Genomic DNA, 24,531 nt, shown 5'->3' with positions numbered 1-24,531 from the left:
ATAAATAAATAAATAAATAAAAAATTAAAATATTAATATTAATAATAATAATAATAATAATAAGACATTTAAAAAACTTTAAAAACACAAATTTAAATACACTCAAAAAAACGTAATAATAAATTAATTGATTGCCATATTTTCCTAAATACAACTATTTATTATTATTATTATTTCTGACAGTTTATTTGTGACTTCATCTACATAATTTATTCAATTATTCAAGCCGATGGAATATTACTTAGAATTCCTCACCTGGAGTAAACACCTGGTATAATAATGATAATATATAATTTAATAAAAAACATTTTTTACTATAAATATCCATCTGCATGCGGACACACTGACTATGGCAGCGTGTTTAAAGTCATTTATCTTTAAGCAGTAAATATGGTAGAAGTCGAGGTTTTATGTGCGTTTCCTTAGTAACCGTAACTTTTTCCGTGAAGAGACGTTTCTGAGGAAAAAAGCTTTCTGAGAAGTCGTGTAATGTTTACTGACTGATTGCATTACTATGGAAAGCATGCAGAGTGATTGCACTAGAAACTCTACTCAACTCTACTCAGACATCTCTTTTTGTTTAACAAATAAGCACAGTTTAATCTCTTTTTTCATATAATACATTATCATTATGTCCTCATAGACTGGAATATTAGAAACCTCCTGACAGTGTACGCTCTCTAACAGGAAGTGTAGAGGTATAATAGCCTTTTGTGCAGTTTTATGGAATTGGATTTTTGCATTTTCTGCATCTGAAACTTCTGTGAATATTTAAAACCCGTAATCTTTACCATCTGAATTTATAATACTCTGTGACCTAGATTTTTTAACACACATGTTAATGAGGTGTGGCTGCAGCAGCGACCTGTCAGACGAGCACATTGTGTGAAACCCAAAAGTCTAATCTAAATTTGTGTTCCCACTTTTTTACTTTTTATTTTTGGAGCAGGATTTCTAGAGTGGCCCAAAGTACTGATCACTGGTCCTGTTTAAATCAGTGGTCTGGGGTTTTGCTTCAGCAGCCACATAGGTTTCTATAGATATATATACATAGATCAGGCATAACATTATGACCACCTGCGTAATATTGTATTGGTCCTTCTTTTGCTGCCAAAACAGCCCTGACCCGTCCTGCACTGTGTATTCTGACCCCTTCCTATCAGAACCAGCATTAACTTCTTCAGCAATTTGAGCAACAGTAACTCGTCTGTTGGATCGTATCACATGGGTCAGCCTTCGCTCTCCATGTCCACCAATGAGCCTTGACCGCCCATGACCCTGTCTCCGGTTCACCACTGTTCCTTCCTTGGACCACTTTTGATAGATACTGACCACTGAAGACCGGGAACACCCCACAAGAGCTACAGTTTTGGAGATGCTCTGATCCAGTGGTCTATCCATCACAATTTGGCCCTTCATCAAACTCGCTCAAATCCTTACACTTGTCCATTTTTCCTGCTTCTAACACATCAACTTTGAGGACAAAATGTTCACTTGCTGCCTAAAATATCCCACCCACTAACAGGTGCCATGATGAGGAGATCATCAGTGTCATTCACGTCACCTCTCAGCGGTCATAATGTTATGCCTGATCGGTGTATAAGGCCAGACTGATTTAATTTTTTTCTCCTATGTGGCTAGAAAATATATTAATATGAAATCAGCTCCATGTTCTCACACAGGTACTGTATTAATGCACACTGACCTGCAGGAAATGTGAACCGAGCGCCGACTATTTTTGAATGAAAGGTACGTGTAGAATTACTGAGTTCTGTGGAAAAATTCGGAGACTATAAGCTCCGCCCACAAACGATCCTATTTAAACTAGATAGACGATGTCTATAGACCATACAAAGAGTTAGCTGTGATTAGTTGTGATAAGTCTAGGGCCATGTGACTTCAGTAGGTTTGTTGTTTTAGGAGTTTGTGGAGCAGATGTAGGATCTAGCATGCAGACGGAGTGCAGCATCATGTACAGGGAAAACATCACAAGTTAGCGCTAGACATAGCAGTGATTAAAAATCGGATACTTACAGTTCACATTTACATCATTCTTATGATTTTGTTGCAGGAAAACATTGTTTATTACTAATCATACATACACACATACACACACACACACACAAACACACACACACACACACACACACAGTCACACAAACACACACACACACACAAACACAGTCACACAAACACACACACACACACACAGTCACACACACAAACACACACATACACACACACACACAAACACACACACACACACAGTCACACATACACACACACACACACACACACAGTCACACAAACACACACACATACACACACATACACACACAGTCACACACACACATACACACACACACACACACACACACACACAGTCACACACACACACAGTCACACACACACATACACACACACAGTCACTCACACACACACATACACACACACACACAGCAGTGTTATTGCTGATGATACATTTCACACACACACACACACACACAGCAGTGTTATTGTTGACCACAGACACACACACACACACACACAGCAGTGTTATTATTGATGATACATTTCACACACACACACACACACACACACACACACACACACACAGCAGTGTTACTACTGATGATACATTTCACACACACACACACACACAGCAGTGTTATTGCTGATGATACATTTCACACATACACACACACACACAGAGCAGTGTTATTGTTGACCACAGACACACACACACACAGACACACACACACAGAGCAGTGTTATTATTGATGATACATTTCACACACACACACACACACACACACAGACACACACAGCAGTGTTATTGCTGATGATACATTTCACACATACACACACACACACAGAGCAGTGTTATTGTTGACCACAGACACACACACACACACACACACACACACACACAGAGCAGTGTTACTGTTGATGATACATTTCACACACACACACACACACACACAGACACACACAGCAGTGTTATTGCTGATGATACATTTCACACATACACACACACACACAGAGCAGTGTTATTGTTGACCACAGACACACACACACACACACACACACACACACAGAGCAGTGTTACTGTTGATGATACATTTCACACACACACACACACACACACAGACACACACAGCAGTGTTATTGCTGATGATACATTTCACACATACACACACACACACAGAGCAGTGTTATTGTTGACCACAGACACACACACACACACACACACACAGAGCAGTGTTACTGTTGATGATACATTTCTGTTGATATTTCTTGACCACTCTTAACTTAAAGCTCAGGCTGTGAAGAAGAAAAGGAGAGTGTGTGTGCAGTTGATAAGGTCTCCAGCGTAGCAGCATTAACCCCGAAAGCTGAGAAGTGTGTGTGTGTGTGTGTGTGTGAGAGAGAAATGTGTTAGATGAGAAAAAAGAGAAGAAAGACAAGAAAGGAAGTGAGAGCAAATATCTCCAGACGCAGACTGGTAGGACCAGTTTATGGTGTGACGAGTCGGAGGTTTGCCGGCACACCCAGTAGTCCTGTTCCTGCTTTGTGTGTGTGTGTATGTGCGTGCGTGTACATGTGTGTGTGTGTGTGTGTGTGTGTGTGTGTGTGTGTTACAGAACAGGACCTAGCCGGCTCCATTACTGAGGTATGAAACAATCTGTAATCTTCAATATGTCAGACAAAGACGGTGTGTATTTGTGTGTGTGTGTGTGTGTATCGTGTGTGTATCATCAGTAACAACACTGATGTTTGTATGTGTGTGTGTGTGTAATGTGTGTGTGCATGTTCAGTTTTTCTGGGTCAATCATAGGTTGCTAGAATGACTATGTCTTCTATGGCACCCCATTAACAGATTGTGTGTGTGTGTGTGTGTGTCATCAATAACAATACTGCTGTGTGTGTGTGTCTCCACAACAATAAAACTGCACTGTGTGTGTGTGTGTGTGTGTATCATCAATAACAACACTGCTGTGTGTGTGTGTGTGTCTCCACAACAATAAAACTGCACTGTGTGTGTGTGTGTGTGTGTATCATCAATAACAACACTGCTGTGTGTGTGTGTGTCTCCACAAAAATAATACTGCACTGTGTGTGTGTGTGTGTGTATCATCAATAACAACACTGCTGTGTGTGTGTGTGTGTCTCCACAAAAATAACACTGCACTGTGTGTGTGTGTGTGTGTGTGTGTATCATCAATAACAACACTGCTGTGTGTGTGTGTCTCCACAAAAATAACACTGCACTGTGTGTGTGTGTGTGTATCATCAATAACAACACTGCTGTGTGTGTGTGTGTCTCCACAAAAATAACACTGCACTGTGTGTGTGTGTGTGTGTGTATCATCAATAACAACACTGCTGTGTGTGTGTGTCTCCACAAAAATAACACTGCACTGTGTGTGTGTGTGTGTGTGTATCATCAATAACAACACTGCTGTGTGTGTCTCCACAAAAATAACACTGCACTGTGTGTGTGTGTGTGTGTATCATCAATAACAACACTGCTGTGTGTGTCTCCACAAAAATAACACTGCACTGTGTGTGTGTGTGTGTGTATCATCAATAACAACACTGCTGTGTGTGTCTCCACAAAAATAACACTGCACTGTGTGTGTGTGTGTGTGTATCATCAATAACAACACTGCTGTGTGTGTGTCTCCACAAAAATAACACTGCACTGTGTGTGTGTGTGTGTGTATCATCAATAACAACACTGCTGTGTGTGTCTCCACAACAATAACACTGCACTGTGTGTGTGTGTGTGTATCATCAGTAACAACACTGCTGTGTGTGTGTCTCCACAACAATAACACTGCTGTGTGTGTGTGTGTCTCCACAAAAATAACACTGCACTGTGTGTGTGTGTGTGTATCATCAATAACAACACTGCTGTGTGTGTGTGTCTCCACAACAATAACACTGCTGTGTGTGTGTGTGTGTGTGTATCATCAATAACAACACTGCTGTGTGTGTCTCCACAACAATAACACTGCTGTGTGTGTGTGTGTCTCCACAAAAATAACACTGCACTGTGTGTGTGTGTGTGTATCATCAGTAACAACACTGCTGTGTGTGTGTGTCTCCACAACAATAACACTGCTGTGTGTGTGTGTGTCTCCACAAAAATAACACTGCACTGTGTGTGTGTGTGTGTGTGTATCATCAATAACAACACTGCTGTGTGTGTGTGTGTCTCCACAACAATAACACTGCACTGTGTGTGTGTGTGTGTATCATCAATAACAACACTGCTGTGTGTGTGTGTGTCTCCACAACAATAACACTGCAGTGTGTGTGTGTGTGTGTGTATCATCAATAACAACACTGCTGTGTGTGTGTGTGTGTGTATGGGTGTATCATCGATAACAACAATGCTGTGTGTGTCTGTGTGTGTGTGTGTTTGCATGCTCAATTTGTCATTCAAGTTTTCTAGAATGACCATGTTCTCTATGGCACCGCATTAACAGATTGTGTGTGTGTGTGTGTGTGTGTTGAAAGCTTAACTTCCTGTGATGTGGTTTAGTGGTTTAGTGAATCTGTGTGTATATCAGCGGTCAGGACTTGCAGCACAAAGAAAGATCTAATGAATGATCTTATTTATAGCTTTAATGATGCTTTAGTGGAAAGTAGGGACTCTCCTGCATGCTGAAGAACACACACACACACACACACCGGAGAGGATATTTCAGCAAAATTCATTACACTGTATCAGCAGCATCGTAAGCACTCACTGATATCAGCGTTGTCATGGTGCAGAAATGCTACCTTCACCACCGACTGCGTTATGTAACACACCACAGGGCAATAGAGAACCCACTCTCAGACTCCCTCATGTGGGAGGTTGTTCAGTGTGTGTGTGTGTGTGTGTTCCTCATGGCTATTTCCCCCTGACGATCTCAGCCCACGCTTCAAGACGGTGTAAATACAGGCAATGTAAATTAAAAAAAAGCTCAAGCCCTGACTTGATCTACAGAAGCTCGGAGTCTCAGGTAACTTTGAGGTGGAAATATTTTAGTACTTGTTGTTTTTTAATAGTTTTGTGTAAGCTACTTTACCAAAATAGACTTTTTTTTTTTTTTTTACAAGTTATGCTTTATCTAAATATGTTTCGATTAAATATACAGTACATTAATCCACTAAATATACAGTATATAATACAGTATAGAGTATAGACTACAGAGTTTGGCTAAAATATTACAGAGCTACTAGACTTATATACTCTAGAATTATAAAGTCTAAGCTAGTAAGAAGTTTAAGTGAGCTGAAAATTGTTTATTTTAATGCAAAAGACGATCCGGATCACAATAATTAGCCGCATGAGGCAAATATATTCGATGCCAGATCTGTCTAAAATCAACTACCAGACAATTCAGTACAGTAAATCATCATACTTCCTCTCAGGAGGTTTTTCCTTCCCACATTTACCTCACCTCATGCTTGGAATAAATCTCTTTAGAACTTGCTGTAATTTCTATTTAAAATTTCTATATACTGTAAGACGAGGTCTGTTGTTAAAAGCGCTATACAAATAAAATGGAATTGAATTAAAAATCGCAGTACTTCTTCACCAAACAAGCGTGACATTTAATAAAAAAAAATGATCTAAATATCTAATATGTAAATGATCTTGATTCGCATTAGAATTAGAAATTGATTTTAAATGAAAGAATATTTGAATAAACACAAATGATCCAGGGTTTTCTGTACAATGTGCCCTCAATTCTTTCCGCTAATAAACATGTAAAGTCTGGGATTATTTATACGTATAGAAATATTTGACATTGAATAAGGTTTCTGAGGACGTTCGGATCAAAAGCTATAGCAGAAGCATGTTCACCATGACTGTGCTATTCAACACATTACGCTCGGTTGCTAATAGATCTTTTACACATCTGTAATCATGAAATGATCAGAAAGTTGTAGCATCACATCCAAATAATCCTGTGATCAGATATTTGTCATTCATATGCAGCTTGCTTAGCAACAAAAGTTTGTTGTGTGTGTTTTTAGGCATCGCTGCAGTCCGTCCCTCAGTGTAAGTGTCATTAATCAGCTGTGGAGCAGCCGCTGACTCCGCAGGGTGTATATAGAGATAAGGAGCCTCGGCACGTAGATCCCTAGTAACGTTAATGCTATTATTTCCCAAGCTTTCTAAGAAAGGTCTGACGTGACGTGCTGGATTTTTACATCTGAATCTTTCTCAATCCTGATTCTCCAGGTTATGGAGTTATGGTAGTCGGAGTAAATCTCCAAGGTTATTCAGTCAGCTGTGGTGTCTTGTAGGTCTGGATTTGTTGACTTAGCAAGCTGGAGGGAATTAATAATTAGCCAGGTGACATTTTTTTTCCTCTTTCCGTACCTCCTCCCATCCCCTGACACCTGTCGGATTATTGTATGTGGATATGAGCATCTTTAAGGACATTTCTGCTGTAATGATATGATCTCTTGGGAGTGTTGAGCTGGATAGGATTTGCTTCATGGTAAGAACAATTCAATTCAATTCGATTCTATTTGTATAGCGCTTTTAACGGTGGCCTTAAAGCAGCTTTAAAGAACATAAGAAATAGAGTACAAAAAGTTTGAGATTAATATTAGACAAAAGGTTCCAGACTAACTTATTAGACTTAAAATAATTTGTATTTATCCCTAATGAGCAAGCCTGTGGCAAGGAAAAACTCCCTTGGATGGTAAGAGGAAGAAACCTTAAGAGGAAACCTCATGCTCATTTGGGTGACACCGGAGAGTGTGAATTTCCATAAACACCGGAGAATGTGATTATGAATAATGTCCTTTCTACAGCCGTAAACAGTCACTTAAGTTGAGTTATTGTGATTACTCAGGACTACTTGGACGTCCTTTAGGCCGAAAGAGTGACCATTTCATTGGTATTTCTACTGTATGCAATCTGCTTGGATCCACACTTTTAACCGGTGCTTTAAGGACACCATTGTGCTGTCATGTGAGCTTTTATTTTCAGCAGTTCTTTGCTGATATTTGTAATGCATTTCCCTTGCAAAGCACTGCATGCATTGTGTACGCAATGCAAGCAAGGGGGGAAAAAAGGGAAAAGTGTTACTCTATCCAGGGAATACACACGGTATAGATTTATTATCTGCGCTTGTTTGCAAAGCTGGGAACATTTTCTCAAACAGCTGCATATGTCTTTTTGTTTGCCTGCTATGTATTTTCTCAGCTATAGAGTTAGAAGATCTCCGGAAAAGAGATCTCTTTGCTGATAACGAGGTTCATGTAACATTCTCGTCCATGTAACATGAGATCTATGGGGTGATAGTGGATCTAGGAGGGGTCTGGGATCACTTCATAGGGATAGATGGTGCTTAATTTGTTAACATGAGGTGTGAATTCATGAGGCATGGTTGCTGATGGGGTTTATAATGATTTAAGCAAATCAATGGTGAGGTTTGGAGTGTAGTAAAGAGTCTAGAGTAATGTGGATAGATCTATGCAGTGGTAGGGGATCCAGGATCAGTTCATTTTAGGGTGGGATCTATTCCATGGTGGTGATGGAATTACATGTTAATATGAGTGGCTGTAAGAGGTCTCCTGGTAATCCAGCGGCAGGATCCCGTGCTCTCATTGCTGCGGCCCAGGTTCCGTTACTGAAGAGTTAGCTAACGCTAGGATAAATAAAAATGAGTGGATCTAAGGAATGGTAGCACTTTGCCAATGAAAACTATAATGATCCTCAGCTTCACACACTCAAGACTCTTTCTCATTCCCAAATCTGTTCGTCGCTGACGCAAACACTAACAGGAAGTACATTTGCGTACATGCGATTTGCATATTCTAATGTCTCTTCGTTTTTTCTCTTTCAGTCTGCCGAGTTCTTCGACATGCTGGAGAGGATGCAGGTGAGCTTGTTTGGAATTCTTCGAGTTTATTAGGTTAAGTCAGAAATTATAAAGCTGCTACAAAATACGCTTCAGGTGGCTTCTTTGCTTTATTGGGAGTGTGTACATAAAGCCTGTCATTTTGAAAGGAGGTGACCAATTTTGTCCTCGAGTGCTGGAAAGGACTCAGTTGAAGTGGTTTATCCAGCTGAGCAAGCATCAGGGAGGCTATCCATACCACCTTGATTGAATGATTGCACAGGAAGCCCGAATATACCGGCGCTTTCAAAGCCGCATTGATCCGTCTAGTACTTTTCTCAGTGGTGGGCGTCTAGTTAGCGGTGTGGAGATCTGGAAATCAGGTTTTTTAGCTCGTGAGCAAGGATGACTCACTGCCCTGACACAACACCACCAGACACCAGTGTGTATGCCAGAGGGGGGAAAAAGGGCATGTTAGCCTGTAATGAAAGAACATCAGATCAATATGCAGAACACTCCTTTCAGAAAGGAGATCAACAAGGCTTTGTACCATGTCCTGTGTTCCATATGATGAACATATCGAACCAGATGAGGATGCGCAAAAGCAGACATCTCTCGAGCAGACGATCGAAGAGCCAGGGTTCGACGAAATTAAAATCTGTGAGGATTTTGAGAAGGTTTGTAGTTTGTTTCGTTGGCTTTATGCTTGGGGTTTTCTGGAGGCAGGTCTGATTCACAGCCTCCAAGAATAAAACAAAAAAAAGTTTTTAGGCTTTTAGGAGTTGATTCTCAGCAGCACTTCAGATGTTTTGTTGAGGAATAAACCAGGCTTTAATGTCTGGTACCAGTAATTTCAGGTGTCTGGCTATATATTATTACCTTGAAGGAGACATCTTAGACTCTTTTCATGAACAGAGGGAATTTTCTCCGGCGTTGAATGATTCATGAATTTTATTACGAACACCAAGCCGTGTCATTTATGTTCGGAAGTAAAAAGTGCCAGGGTAGACATGTCAGGACAGTGCTGCAAGTCAGTGATATGGACAGTCTTGTGCTTCTACAGCTGTGTGTTTGGGTGTTGTATAGGGAGGTGGGTGTAGGTGTGTGCCATCATACTTGCATCTAATATAACAAAATACTAAATGAAAATCATATGATTGAAGAAAAAGAATTTGATCAATAACACTTAATAATTTCTTGGTTCCCAATGGAAAATACTGTACTATTTTATAGTATTTTAAAATCTTCACTTTGTAAATAGTGTGTATATTGCATAATAACAGAGATTATACCATATAATAAAACCTAACTCCATCCTGCCATGCAGTTTATTTCTCTCTTTACAATATTTTTTTTCCCCAAATCATCTCAAGTCTCTCTGTATCAGTTGGAAGCAAGGATCACAACATAAATCAATTAGACCAGACACGAGAGACTAGATTTGATGTAAAATGTATTAAAGTAATACAGATAAGGAGCTCGCTGCCAGATAATTAGCATCAGCATGATTAAAGGATTATTATAATAACAAACAAAGTATTGCTTTGTTTATTGAGGTTAAAAATGAATTACAATCTGCCCTTTCTTCCTGTTTAAACCAAAAACAAGAGAAAAACAGTGATGTTCAAAGTAAATGGCACCCCTACAGTGGCAACTGTCCTGTCTGATATCAGTAGATACAAAGCAGATGATGAAATGTATAGGGAAGTGAAATTCAGTCATATAGCAGATGTCTTTATCCAGAGATTTTATACAACTGAGGGTTAAGGGCCTTGCTTAAGGGCCCAGCAGTGGCAGCTTGGTGGACCTGGGATTTGAACTCACAACCTACTGATCAGTAGGCCAACACCTTAACTACTAAGCTACCACATCCCCTCACCTTAGTATAGACAACCCACAAAGCTAGAGACATGCTGTATTATACAAGTCTCAGAGACATGCATGGAGACAAAACTCAGAGACGCGCAAGGAGACAAGTCTTTGGTCCAAGTAGCACAAACTCCCGCTAAGTAACAATATGGCCACAGTTTGAATTCTAAGCTGTATTAAAAGAGACACTTATGAAGACGACTCCTGCCATTATCTCCTATTATCTCCTGAGCCGTGGCTCCCCAACCCCTCTGTTGGATATCTACTGTACTGGCTTGCAGAGATCACTTCCTGTCCTAAACCAACACACCTGCTTAAATTCTTTTATCGCAGCCTTCCATAGCTTCGGGATATCAGATCCAGGTTGATGGTTGTATGCTCCAGGAGTTATAATACATCACCGGTCAAAAGAGAATGTTCTGTCTTAAGGGATGTTAACGGTTAACGGTATAATAGAGGGGTTGTGTTTGAGAAAAAAAGGTACTAAAATAGATACAAAGGTAGAAGGAACATTTGAGGAGAATACTTGGAGGAGAAACTAAGAATAGGATACGCACACATTGTCCTGAAAATGACAGAATTTCATTTCAGTGTGATTTTAGGCTAAATGTCAGGATATAACTTTTCATTTGATTGATTGAATGAAGACAATGAGCATTTTTCTTCTTTTTTTTTTGTTTCAAGTAGAGCATTTAGATTCTATCCTTCCCATCTAGTATCTCAACCGGACATAGGAAACAATGGAGTGCTTAATTTTTATACTGAAGTATTGATTTTTTTTAGTTTATTGAGTATTACTGAAATTCATTTCTACTCTAAGACATCTTCAGTCATTTGGAGTTTAGCATCAAATCATATAACTATTCATGTATAACTGAAGATATATAAGCCACCAGACTGCAGTGGGGAAGTGACCACAGTAAAATGTTTCAATATACTGGAAAAAACAAAGACTTTTATTAAAAAAATAAAAACAAAGTGTCTTCTTTACCACTGTAGAAGACACAAACTCCATCTAATTTAAAGAAAGGCATGTTAAAGTTTAACCAATTTGCAAATGGCATTTAATTCAACTAAATTAGCGTGATTTCTTTGCTAATATCGAGTTATATAAAGACTAGTTTTGATCCTAGCATTGATAGAACATTGATTATTTACACTTACATTATTTAGTGTCCAGTGTCACTCAAATGAGAATGAGGTTCCCTTCTGAGTCTGGTTCCTCTTAAGGTTTCTTCCTCATATCATCTCAGGGAGTTTTTCCTCACCACCGTCGCCTCAGGCTTCTTATTAGGGATAAATCTTAGAGATAAATAGTAACTTAACTTTAAACTTGATCATTTTCTCTATATGTTTCTATACTTCTGTAAAGCTGCTTTGAGACAATGTCCATTGTTAAAAAAAGTGCTATACAAATACACTGAACTGAATGGAATTGATTCCAGACTAGCTAATATGATAATATGAATAGATAGATAATATGAAAGGCGGCAAATGAAATTCTTGCTAATAAAAAATTAAATTTTATTGTTGCTAATTCAGTTCATTAGCGAACTATGTAGCTATGACTAGCAAAAATGTACTCGTTTAAAAGTAGAACCTGAGCGCACTTTAATTCTGGACACTTCCTCTTTTACATGAGTAAGAATTGACTGAGTGTGGCTGAGGGAAATGCACATGTGGAGTCGCATTGTATTGTCCTGTGGTTTCTGGTTAACACCTTTTCCCTTTTGATTTTCTAATGCAACCGTGGATCACTACAGCTTCCTAAATATGAGGAAACTAAGAAGCACAAGGTGTGGAGTGTGTGTGTCTCTGTGCATGTGCATGTTGCATGTCTTTGTGTATCAATATATCTATATATATCAGAGTATCCGCTAAGCTATATATAATAATCAGAAAGCTCAGTGACCAAACCGCACGCCACGTCCTGACGTCTACCAGCCAGATGGTTGGATTTGGAAAATAAATTATAATTAGAGAAGCCTTTTTATTTGTCACATATACATTACAGCACAGTGAAATTATTTCTTCACATATCCCAGCTTTGGAAGTTGGGGGTCAGAGCGGCGCAGCGTCCCTGGAACACGGAGGGTTAAGGGCCTTGCTCAGGGGCCAAACTGCAGCAGCAACCCACAGCCCTAACCACTTATGTTGTGCAACGGCACCACAGATGTTGTGCTACGGCCATGCTAGCTTGTCTTGTAATTGTAACATTCGGGAGACTTCACCAGAAGTGGGGATCGAACCCTGAGTCGCGATCATTTGCATGCAGTTTATCAGACCCACAAGCAGGATGAATTAAAAGCGCTGCTTTATTAAAACAATTCTTAAACAGATCAAGTCAGAGGATACTTCACAAGAGACAAGTAAAAAATAAAAAATCTTTGCACAAAAGATATTTAAGCAGGCAACTGCAAACTTAGTTTGTCTCACGTGTGTCTGCTTCACCTTAAGATTTTTACCAGACAGTTTTTCATTCTATACAAATTTTTTAGCAGTGAAAAACCAGGTATTTACCAGATAACAGAAACTCTGAGATATACTGTGTATCTGCTCCTGTGCTCACTTCTTTTTTTCTCTGTCGCTGCAAGTCATTTACTCAGTAAAGCTTTTGAGAAGAAACGAGATCTTGGCCTCGGGTTACCTTCGAATTAAATATCTCCGCTGAATATCTTCCACATCCCGATGTGATAAAGGTCAAGAGCAAGAGCTGTGCTAGAACAGACTGAAATGTCAGAGAAGAACACAGTGCAAGTGCAAACTGACTGATGTTCATGCTCTATTAGTAGTGCATGGAAAAATGCTGTTTTGTGTGTGTGTGTGTGTGTGTGTGTGTGTGTGTGTTGTGGGGAATGCTGTCTGCTTTCCAGATGATAATACACACACATAATAATGCTATTAACTGGAGATATGAGGTACAACAGCTCAGCGAGGTGCTACTATCGTGTTACTCTCTTACATTTAGAGGAATTTTTAATTTTAGATAAATAAAGGATGTTATTTAATTTGTAGCACTGGGTAGTATAAAGCTATAAAATATCATAATGAAGGATATGAAACTTAGGAAATTAATAGATTGATAGAAATTCCTGCCAAAATTGACTTATAACAACATTTTTAGAAAATATATTCGATCAAAACATCGTAACCGTGATACAGCATCATCTGAAAAAGTTGCTGTGTAAAGAGCCAGTTTAACAAAAACCTAAGCTGTAAAATAGCTTTATATCGATCAAATAATCTCTGAAAGCTCGCTGTCTAAGTGTGAATTCATGACGACTTTATCAAGTTGTTGGTCCTGCAGCAAACTGGACATCAGGTTTGTGTAAGACAGCAGCTGAATAATATCTCATCATCATCGAAACAGAGAAGTTAGAGAGCTTACACGCTCACAACGGACGTTTTAAAATGTGTAAATGACCAAAAAAGACAAATTCTTTAATGAGATGGAATTTTTTGCAACAGAACGGATGTGAGTGAGTGAATAAATCAGTGTCACTGAGTGTGAAGAAACATTAAATCAGTCAATTTAGCAGTAATGTTGATTTCCTGTAAACTAGACGGAGCATGTTTTAAAAAAATGTAGAATAAAATCTTAAAATTAAATTTTCACATCTGAAATTTTTAAATCTTTGTGTTGTAGAAATTCTTTTTCTTTTTGTATTATTTAAAAAATAAATGAATATAAAATTATGTGTATTTATTTTATTTTTTTTATCAATCAACATTTTCTTTCTTCCTAACAGGACGACTACATCCCATACCCCCGGATAGAGGACGTGAGTTCTACCAACATCACCACCATCATACGACTTCATATTCATTTCATTTCGCTCTTCTTCATCCTCAGCACCGTCCTCCTGTTGTTTCTCCAGGTGCTGGAAAAGGGAGGACCGTACCCTCAGGTGATCCTGCCGCAGTTCGGAGGTTACTGGATCGAGGACGCAGAGGCTCCTCTGGGAACCCCGACGTCCTCAGACAGCAGCTTCTGTGAGGAAGAAGAGGCCGAAGGCACGGGGGCATGTGGAGAAGGCGGAGGAGGAGGAGGAGGAGGAGGATACAAGCTGGAGAGCAACAGCACAGCACGAGCGTACCGCAAACACTTTCTCGGAAAAGTGAGTAGAAATGGAATTCATAGCTTTTATGGAAGGAGTCTTCAGTGGCAGGTTATGGTGACATGATATGACGAGCTGCATTTTGTTCAAGACATTAAATATATAAGAGAAGAAAGCAAATATGTTGCATCTCTCTGTAATTAAATAATATATAGTTAGTCTCTGTGGTTATAAGATTTATAAGATTTTTTTTCCCTGGACTTTTCCAACACAGAATAACTCAACTAGATTGATTGATTGATTGATTGATTGATTGATTGATTGATTGATTTATTTATTTATTTATTTATTTATTTATTTATTTATTTATTTATTTATTTATTTATCTAGCATAGAACACATTGCATATATTGCACTAATTGCACACATCTGCACTTTTTTATTTATCACACATTTTTATATTTTTATTTTATTATATTTTATATATATGAATATATTTTAGATTTCTTTTGCTTGTACAGATAACTATATATTTTTTATGATTTTTTTTTTATTAATTGATTCTTTCTGTTCTTTTTTATTCTATTTTCTTTTCTTTTTTTTTCCTATTTTTATTCTACACATAAATTAGAATCTGAATAAAAGCCATTAAGAAATGGTTGCTATAGGAGAAAAAAAACTCTGAGATATACTCATCACACCGCCCTGTCCTTGATTATTTTCCCATGAAGGCACTCTCCCAAGTATTAAGGCTTATACTTTACATAATAGAGGGGCTGTTGTTGTGGGGTTTGCATACCGTGACCCAAACACCACTCCACATCATCAGAATCAGCCATCTGAGAGAAATATCTAGTGCTAAAAATAATTAACATAGAGATTTTTAAATAAAATAATGAATAAAAATGATACAGGATAGAATGGTATGATTGACACGGTTTAGCTAGTGTTTAAAAATGGTTCAGAATATGACACTGATACTGAAATGTACTTGGTTATGAAATGGAAATGGACTTCTGGGATGTTTTCACTCAGTATAAAGAACTGAATGATGTTCAGGCTGTGAGTCTGATCTAAAACGAGTCTGTTGGCTTTCAGTGTGTTTTAGACGTGTGTTTTTCCCTCTGTTGGAGAACCTTACACTGAATTTTACTGGTTGAAGATCAAATTTAAGCTGCATTTTAGATGAACAAGCACTTGGAGCATCTCAGAGAGCAGAAATGGGTTTGATATCAACATTTACTGTGAAGATACAAACATTTGTGAAGGAAAAAAAATGAACCTTTTTTTTTTTTGAGTGCTAGTAGGCTAGGTAAAATCCTTTTTCGGTAAAAAAAAGAGTTAAGCAGCCAAATTTCCAATTTGCATACTCATAAATATTCATGAGTCCTTACACAAGGATTCAGAAATGCTCACAGGCCATTTTTATACTAGTTTTAGAAACAGCAGTGTTTAAACTACACAGCTGACCCAAGCAGACCTTGTCTGAGGTCGAAGCGGTCACCAGGTCTCAGGGTAAGAAAATCACCTCTCTTCTTTTTCTTGAAGCAGTTTTCTACTGGCAGCATTCACATCTCACAAACAGCTTGAAAGAAATACAAGAAAATGATGCTTACATGGAGCTGAGCTGGACGTGAAATCAGCAGTTCGGAAAATGAACCGTTTTCTTCTCGTGTCTCTGAGTGGAGAGGATATGGAGGGAGCTGGTGAGGAATTCAGGAAATGAAATGAAGCCTGTAAAATTGAAACATCTCTCTCTCTCTCTATTTCAGGAGCACATGAACTATTATTGCACAGCCAGTAGTTTGGGAAACCTCATTATGTCTTTAAAGCACGAGGAGGCTGAAGGTCAGGAATTCCTCCGTATTATGCTCAGGTACAACACACACACACACACACACACTAATCTACATTCTTTCCTGAGCACGTCTCTGCATGTACTGTATATTTGCATTTACAAATATTTAACAGAATTAATCAGGACACTGTTAGGCGTGAACACGATCCAGGAACGACGGCGTATTCCTCCACCAGGACAAGACGTATTTCCAGGACTGCTCGTGTCTGAAGCTGAAGCTGATATAGTGCTGGAAAAGATACTTTTGAGGTTGTTAGGATTGCTAAATATTAAGACCAGTGAAGTGATAAAGTGAGGGAAGGTGATGAAGAAGTGGACAAAAGTCTGGAAATTCAGTCAGAATTAGAGAAGAGAAAGGAGGAGGAAATATTTGCTATTTATTTCTCAACACAAATGTGATCGAATTCATTGTTTTTGTTAGATATCACATTCTGTCTACGGAGGCATTATGTGCAAACATGAATGCTTGATTCAATCCTGGTACAATCTTCTCAACCCTTTTAACCACTACACTGGTGTTTCAGTCCCACCGGCAGAATGGAAATGGACTTCTGGGATGTTTTCATTCAGTATAAGAACTGAATGATGTTCAGGCTGTGAGTCTGATCTAAAACGAGTCTGTTGGCTTTCAGTGTGTTTTAGACGTGTGTTTTTCCCTCTGTTGGAGAACCTTAAACTGAATTTTACTGGTTGAAGATCAAATCTGAGCTGCTTTTTAGATGAACAAGCACTTGGAGCATCTCAGAGAGCAGAAATGGGTTTGATATCAACATTCACTTTGAAGATACAAACATTTGTGTGGAAAAAATAGCTGTTTTTGTTTTTTTGGGACTAGTAGTCTAGGAAAATCCTTTTTTGGTGAAAAGAGTTAAGCAGCCAAATTTCCAATTTGCATGCTCATAAATATTCATGAGTCCTTACACAAGGATACAGAAATGCTCACAGGCCATTTTAAAAGTTTTAGAAATATTTGTGTGATGTTTGTTGATTTTTGGAACTTTTTGATGGACATATTATTCCTAGTAGGCTAGGGAAAAACAGAAATACTTATGAAACACTACAAATTGTTAAAATCCTATTCATACAGGATTTTATAGGATTCATCCTCCTTCATATGAGCTTCATATTAAACACCACAAGACGTTTAATGCTGAACACTGACACAACAAAACAGGAGGCAAATTCTATTTTTTTGGCCTCAAGGGAAAAGAGATAAAGGCTGGAATTTTATAATTGAGACAAAAACCCAGACATTAGCTTTAAACTGATCCAAATAATGACTTTGACACAGCTTTCATCAACTACAAGCTTCACCAAGCCACTTCCTGTCTCTGTGTCCCCTTCACATGATGTATTTTTAATGCTGGACTTCTGATAAGCAATTAGTCTTCATTTACATTTTAATCTGATGCATTGAGGTTTGAGGTTAACTCTCTCACTGCCCCAAATGTCACAATCAACCGTTTGTTAGACAGGTCATGATAGATTTTTTTTTTTTTTTTAGAAAATAATTTGAGATAATTTATTCACCTTATAATTGTATATAGCAATATTTCTTTACAAATCATAACATAATATTCTAGCAAAATATGTACAAACCTAACATACAAAATATGTCTTGCTCGAGCTTCCATTCCAGACGTCTTCTTGATGTAAAGAATGATGGTTTTTCGAAGTGTGTGTTTATTTTATGAGCTCCAGAAGGAGGAAATACCTACAGGAAAAGTCTGACTGGTTGTTTGTGTAATTATAGAGTCTGTCTGTAACTGTACAAAGCTGTAATTACCGGGTTCAAGGGTGGCCTTCGCGGGATTGCGTAAGCTCTTTGTGATAAGTGACATAAATCGGCGTCAGCTGTCAAAGACGAATGACAATTTTGATGTCAGATTTTGTTCGTATGTTTGCGTGTCACGACAGTCGACATTGTAGCTTTTATTATGTCACAAACCCTACGGCTCTTCCTGATTCATTCTGATGCTCCGCTCCATAGACACCCTGTACTGTAGGTTTTGATGGTTTTCACACTGCGCACGTTTGCTGTGGTCCGAATCTGAGCGTGATTGTTCCTGGTGCCCCTGCAGAGTTGCTCTGCTCTCAGACTCGCCTGATTCTATCGAAGCATTCATCTTAGATCATCACATACGTGCACTGAGAACACGTCCATATCGACTCACTGTATTTTATGTTTTATTACTATTGTGGTGCTATTATATTGTGCGTCTTTTCTGTCTCTCAATGTTCCTCTGTCACACACACACACGTTTTGTGGAAACTAATAATCTAATCAGCTAAAACACACGCACACACACACTGGTTACTTTACAGTGGAACCTCGGCATACCAATTTAATTCGTTCTAGAGGCGAGTTCTTAAGGTTTCCAAATCTTCCCATAAGAAGTCATGTAAGTGCAGATAATCCGTTCCAGCCGCCCAAAAATATGAGCAATATTCCCAATATGAAGCGTATGGAAACTGTATGGCTGCTTACAAAGAACTGACCCAAGCCAAGCATTCCATGTCAAGGCTCCTCACAGGAAGTCGTGCCACCAAGCTTGGGCTAAAAATAGAACAGAGCACCCACACCACCAATCTGTCAACAAAAAAACTCCAGAGATATCACCTAGCTTTTGAACGCATGCCAAAGGCAACGTTGGTATCGTGGGTTGACTCTTTCCAAACAGATTTTCCTGAAGAGAAAGTTCATAAGGGAGGGTATTCATAAAAGCCTTTTCCAAAATCAGCTACCTACGTTCCACACCCTGGACTCTGTTGATCTGAGCATAAGAACTACTGCTGTAATCATACTGACTCAGGACTTCCTCTTTACTGTCACCGCAACACACATTAAACTGAACTGGGAGATTAACATGAAAAAATAACACTGCATTTACATAAAGTGTTACATTAGATTCGTCTCATCATTTTGTAAATTTTCTCAGGTCAAAGACAAAGACACTTCATGACAGGATTCCACTGGAGGGCCTGCACCAGCTGCCCAGTGTTCCTCAGATCGCCAAGGTGTGTATCATCTCTCCACTTCACAGTAACATGTGAAGTAGCTGTGCATTGATATTTAAATAGTTTCCTGTAGAGGTTGTGTTCAATAAATGTTAGGGCTGGGGTGCCAAAACTTATGCAACTGTACAGTATGTGTGCCTAACTGTGTGTGCTGTGTTTCAGCTGCTTTGTGATGATGTCACAGGTCTGAAGTTTAACCCCGTCCTGTACCCGAGGGTGAGTGTGTTACCGAAAATCTGTTCTGGTGTTTTGATGTTTACCTACCTACCTAATTACCTAGCTATCTTAAAATAACACCCCTAACATGACTATCTATCTATCTATCTATCTATCTATCTATCTATCTATCTATCTATCTATCTACTTGCATTTCTCCTAGTTAGATAGATTATAACAAGTTAAATTAAGCTTAATTTATTTTTTGTTTGTTACCTACCGATTTACACCCCTAAAATTACTGTTTCTAGCTAGCTAATTAGGTAGATAGATAGATAGATAGATAGATAGATAGATAGATAGATAGATAGATAGTAGTAGTTTTGGGGGTTATTATTTAGCTAGCTATTTAGATAGATATGTAGGTAGCTAGCTTGCTAGGTTGTATGCTAAGGTAGCTAGGTAAATTTAGCTTCATTTTTTTAGATCTATCTATCTATCTATCTATCTATCTATCTATCTATCTATCTATCTATCTATCTATCTATCTATCTTGCTAGCTTAAAATTAAATAAAGTTAAAATCTAAAAATACTGTAAAATAATGATCTATCTAGCTAGCTATTTAGATCATTAGATGATAATTTTATGGGTGCTGATTTATCTAACTAGCTAGGTAGATATGTAGATATCTAGCTAGATAGATGGTCATTTTAGCCAAATTTTGCATATTTTTTTATCTTTCTTTTTGTCTACCTATCTATATAGCTAAATTGAACACCCCTAAAACACCTAGCTAACTAGATATACATCGATCAGGCATAACATTATGACTACTGTCAGGTGAAGTGAATAAGACAGATGATCTCCTCATCATGGCACCTGTTAGTGGGTGGGATATATTAGGCAGCAAGTCAACATTTTGTCCTCAAAGTTGATGTTAGAAGCAGGAAAAATGGACAAGTGTAAGGATTTGAGTGAGTTTGATGAAGGGCCAAATTGTGATGGCTAGACCACTGGATCAGAGCATCTCCAAAACTGCAGCTTTTGTTCGGTGTTCCCGGTCTGCAGTGGTCAGTATCTATCAAAAGTGGTCCAAGGAAGCAACACTGGTGAACCAGCGACAGGGTCATGGGTGGTCAAGGCGCACTGATGCATGTGGGGAGCAAAGGCTGACCATTGTGATCCGATCCAACAGACGAGCTACTGTTGCTCAGACCGCTGAAGAAGTTAATGCTGGTTCTGATAGAAAGGTGTCAGAATACACAGTGCAGGACGGGTCAGGGCTGTTGTGGCAGCAAAAGGCGACCAACTCAATATTAGGCAGGTGGTCATAATGTTATGCATGATGAATGTATAATTTTAGTGGTGTTCATTTTATTCTAGAACTTTCTCAGGTTCTACCTGCTGACTTTTTTTTTTTATATCATGGGGCGAATGGGGTCGTGGTTCTGCTCTGTTTACAGAGCTCACTACACTGCACTACTCAGGACATCTGGGCTAATGTGTGTGTACCCCAGGGTGCTGTAAAGTCCATCTGCTTCTCTAATGCCCACAGGCTCAGGATCTGTGTGTGAGTTTGTGTGTGTGCGTGTGTGTGTGTATAGACGAGTGTTACGGCATTGCCCGGCTCTTCTCTGGACCTCATTTGGTCTCTCCGCCTCGGCCAACATGAATCCCTTCTTGAATTATAAAGATTCCTGTCACACACATATGCTCTTCCTGCTGGCTCTGTCTCTCAGTCGCTGTCTGCTTTTTCTCCTCCCTCAGGCCTCGCAGCTGATAGTCGGCTTCGACGAGCACGAAGTCAATAACACCTTCAAGTTCGGGGTCATCTATCAGAAGTTTGGGCAGGTGAGTTATTCAGAAGCGTTCAGATGAACAATGGGAAAAATTTCATCATTTATTTTTCTTCTTCTTCTCTCTCAGACGTCTGAAGAAGAGTTGTTCGGGAATAATGAAGAGACACCAGCGTTCGCCGAATTTCTCAGCGTGCTGGGAGATAACATAGAGCTGCAGGATTTTAAAGGGTAACTCAACATCACAGTGCAACACACACACACATACACACACACCTAATTAAACACTAGATTTTAGTAAAAAAAAATCACACACAATATTAAACTAATCCAAACAAACACTGTTCCTTTAGGCTAATAAAAATCTATCTCACTCAAAACTCTCTGTAAATATCTACTTGTTGGAACATTATTGAATATTTTATAATATTGTGATGTGTCATATCTCCCTCTCCCAAATACCTGATGTCTTTCATATTGAGTTTTATCTTTTATCAACTAATTCAATCAAAAAGCATTCATATTTATATAACTGTATAAAAGACATTTTTATGCAATATTTTGTGCATCAGTCTTTCAAGAATAAATTGTGATGTTTGAAACTATTTTTTTTTATAATTATTGGTGTGTTTTTAGATTTGGGGCAAATCATAAGAAGAAAATCTTCACCACATTTTGACTGATATCTTGGGTGATCAATGTTGTTAGGAACAAGCGGAAAATATGGTTTATTTAATTAATTAATTAATTTATGAATTCAATTTAATTTATTTTATTTTACTTTTTTATTTTATTTATTTATTTATTTATTTATTTATTTATTTATTTATTTACATATTATAGATGTAATAGCTATGGTTAAGTCATTGGACTACTAATCAGAAGGTTGTAAGTATGAATCTCAGGTCCACCAAAAGCTGCCTCTGCCGGGCCCCTGAGCAAGGCCCTTAACCCTCAATTGCTCAGTTGTATAAAATGACATAAAATGTAAGTCGCTCTGCATAAAGCTGTCTGCCAAATGTCATGAATGTAAATGTACACACACACACACACACATTTCCTCCTGTAGGCTCAGGCCTTTTCATTAGGAATCAAAATCTAAATTCAGATTTGAGTGAGTTCTCCAGAAACCTGAAAGTCCAAATGTCTCAGTCTCGCATCTCTTCCTGTACGCTGCTTTGTCTCCAGGTTCCGTGGTGGTCTGGACGTGTCTCATGGACAAACAGGAACTCAGTCGGTCTACACTGTTTTCCGAAACCGAGAAATCATGTTCCACGTATCGACTAAACTTCCCTTCACTGAGGGAGACGTCCAGCAGGTAGAAGCACAGATCTCCAAGCAGAGAGCTCTGTTTTGTTTCTTTTCCAGGAAATGTTTGAGAAAGCTCATAATTTCCGGTATTTTTAGATAATTGTATTTAGTTTTAAGCAAGCAAGATAGATAGATAGATAGATAGATAGATAGATAGATAGATAGATAGATAAATAGATAGATAGATAGATAGATAGCAAAACTACCAGCTAGCTAGACATACAGTAGGTAGACGCACAGATCTCCAGGCAGAGAGCTTTGTTTGTTTGTTTGTTTGTTTGTTTTCTAGGAGATGTTTGAGAAAGCTTGACGATGGTGTTATATCTTCTTGCTAGAACTTGTTAGAGTTGATGAAACACCATTTTAGAGAAGTACAGCCTTGTTCTGCTTCGTGTGTTGCAGCTGCAGAGGAAGAGACACATCGGGAACGACATCGTAGCTGCGGTTTTCCAGGAAGAACCCACTCCGTTTGTACCTGACATGATCGCGTCCAACTTCCTGCATGCCTATGTGTTAGTGCAGGCTGAAAACCCCTGCACTGACCACACCACCTACAAGGTACTGACCACTCAGAACATCCTTCAGTCCCATTCAGACGGCTCATAAATATCCTGGACAAATCATAACTCTAACAGCTGAGACTTGTAGTGAACGCTCTGACAGGGGCATGTTTCGGTTGCCTTGGAAACCTTGGTATTTAATCGGAATTTATGATGAGCTAGTTAACAAGTTAAACACAATAAACTTAACTTAAATTACCAGCTTCTGCTTTTTTGTATTTGGCTTGCTCTCTTAAACAAAAGCTTGAACAAAACAGTACTTTTTAAAAAAATTTATATTAAATTAACTTGTAGAAAAAATATAATTTAAATTCTATTTTTAATTTTAATTATTTTGTATTTTTTCGATAATTTTATACTTAATCTAGTTTAAAAGCTTTCGAAAATATGACGTCACAGTCAGCATCGATGCTCCATGTTTTTTTTATTTATTTCTATTTTATTCTATCTATCTATCTATCTATCTATCTATCTATCTATCTATCTATCTATCTATCTATCTATCTATCTATCTATCTATTTAGTGCAGGGATTTTTTTTTTACAGTGAATTGTGTTTTTTTTTCCCCAGTCCACTAGATTAAAGAAAGACTTTCCCTGTAATCAAACTCTGTAACCAATTAAACCTCCTAATCCTACTTGTCCCCAGATGTTCCAGATGTGTCTGCTGTCAGATAAACTCCTGATAATCTGTGTTTCTGATTCGTGCCCCAGGTTTCCGTCACGGCTCGAGAAGACGTCCCGCCGTTCGGTCCTCCTCTACCGAATCCTGCCGTTTTTAAAAAGGTGATCGTTTGCTAAAAGCCGTGTCTTCACACACGATCCTGGAGGATAAGAATGAATCTCATGCTGTTTTTTTTCTCCTCACGTCACAGGGCCCTGAGTTCCGTGAATTTCTGCTCACGAAACTGATCAACGCCGAGAACGCTTGCTACAAGTCTGACAAGTTTGCCAAGCTGGAGGTGAGCGAGAGCAACGCTGCATGTTTATAAGCAGCTACACTGTACATCCAAGCAGATGCTTTTATTATATTATGAAGTAGTATA

At 38.6% G+C, this 24,531-nt stretch overlaps 1 protein-coding gene across 16 annotated transcripts in view; it reads left to right on the top strand.

The window, feature by feature from the left end:
• Positions 1-24,531, top strand: part of rap1gap2a (RAP1 GTPase activating protein 2a) — a 131,618-nt gene that overhangs the window by 93,196 nt on the left and 13,891 nt on the right. For 4 of the 16 annotated variants that reach the window (XM_058413573.1, XM_058413572.1, XM_058413575.1 and 1 more), the window contains 13 exons: positions 8,865-8,900; positions 12,491-12,523; positions 14,477-14,509; positions 14,606-14,845; positions 16,558-16,661; positions 19,583-19,661; positions 19,824-19,877; positions 21,587-21,670; positions 21,746-21,846; positions 22,804-22,933; positions 23,329-23,484; positions 24,200-24,271; positions 24,361-24,447. In XM_058413573.1, coding sequence (XP_058269556.1) covers positions 8,865-8,900; positions 12,491-12,523; positions 14,477-14,509; positions 14,606-14,845; positions 16,558-16,661; positions 19,583-19,661; positions 19,824-19,877; positions 21,587-21,670; positions 21,746-21,846; positions 22,804-22,933; positions 23,329-23,484; positions 24,200-24,271; positions 24,361-24,447 — 1,209 coding nt within the window. Of the gene's footprint in view, positions 1-3,547; positions 3,674-5,882; positions 6,018-7,242; positions 7,509-8,864; positions 8,901-9,356; positions 9,536-12,490; positions 12,524-14,476; positions 14,510-14,605; positions 14,846-16,557; positions 16,662-19,582; positions 19,662-19,823; positions 19,878-21,586; positions 21,671-21,745; positions 21,847-22,803; positions 22,934-23,328; positions 23,485-24,199; positions 24,272-24,360; positions 24,448-24,531 lie in introns of those variants that run through there. The other 12 variants (XM_058413574.1, XM_058413577.1, XM_058413571.1 and 9 more) reach the window with 9 other exon arrangements.

This window comes from Hemibagrus wyckioides, linkage group LG17, assembly GCF_019097595.1.
Source record: "Hemibagrus wyckioides isolate EC202008001 linkage group LG17, SWU_Hwy_1.0, whole genome shotgun sequence".
In the NCBI taxonomy this organism is placed as follows: domain Eukaryota; kingdom Metazoa; phylum Chordata; class Actinopteri; order Siluriformes; family Bagridae; genus Hemibagrus; species Hemibagrus wyckioides.
This window is presented reverse-complemented; position numbering and strand designations above follow the sequence as displayed.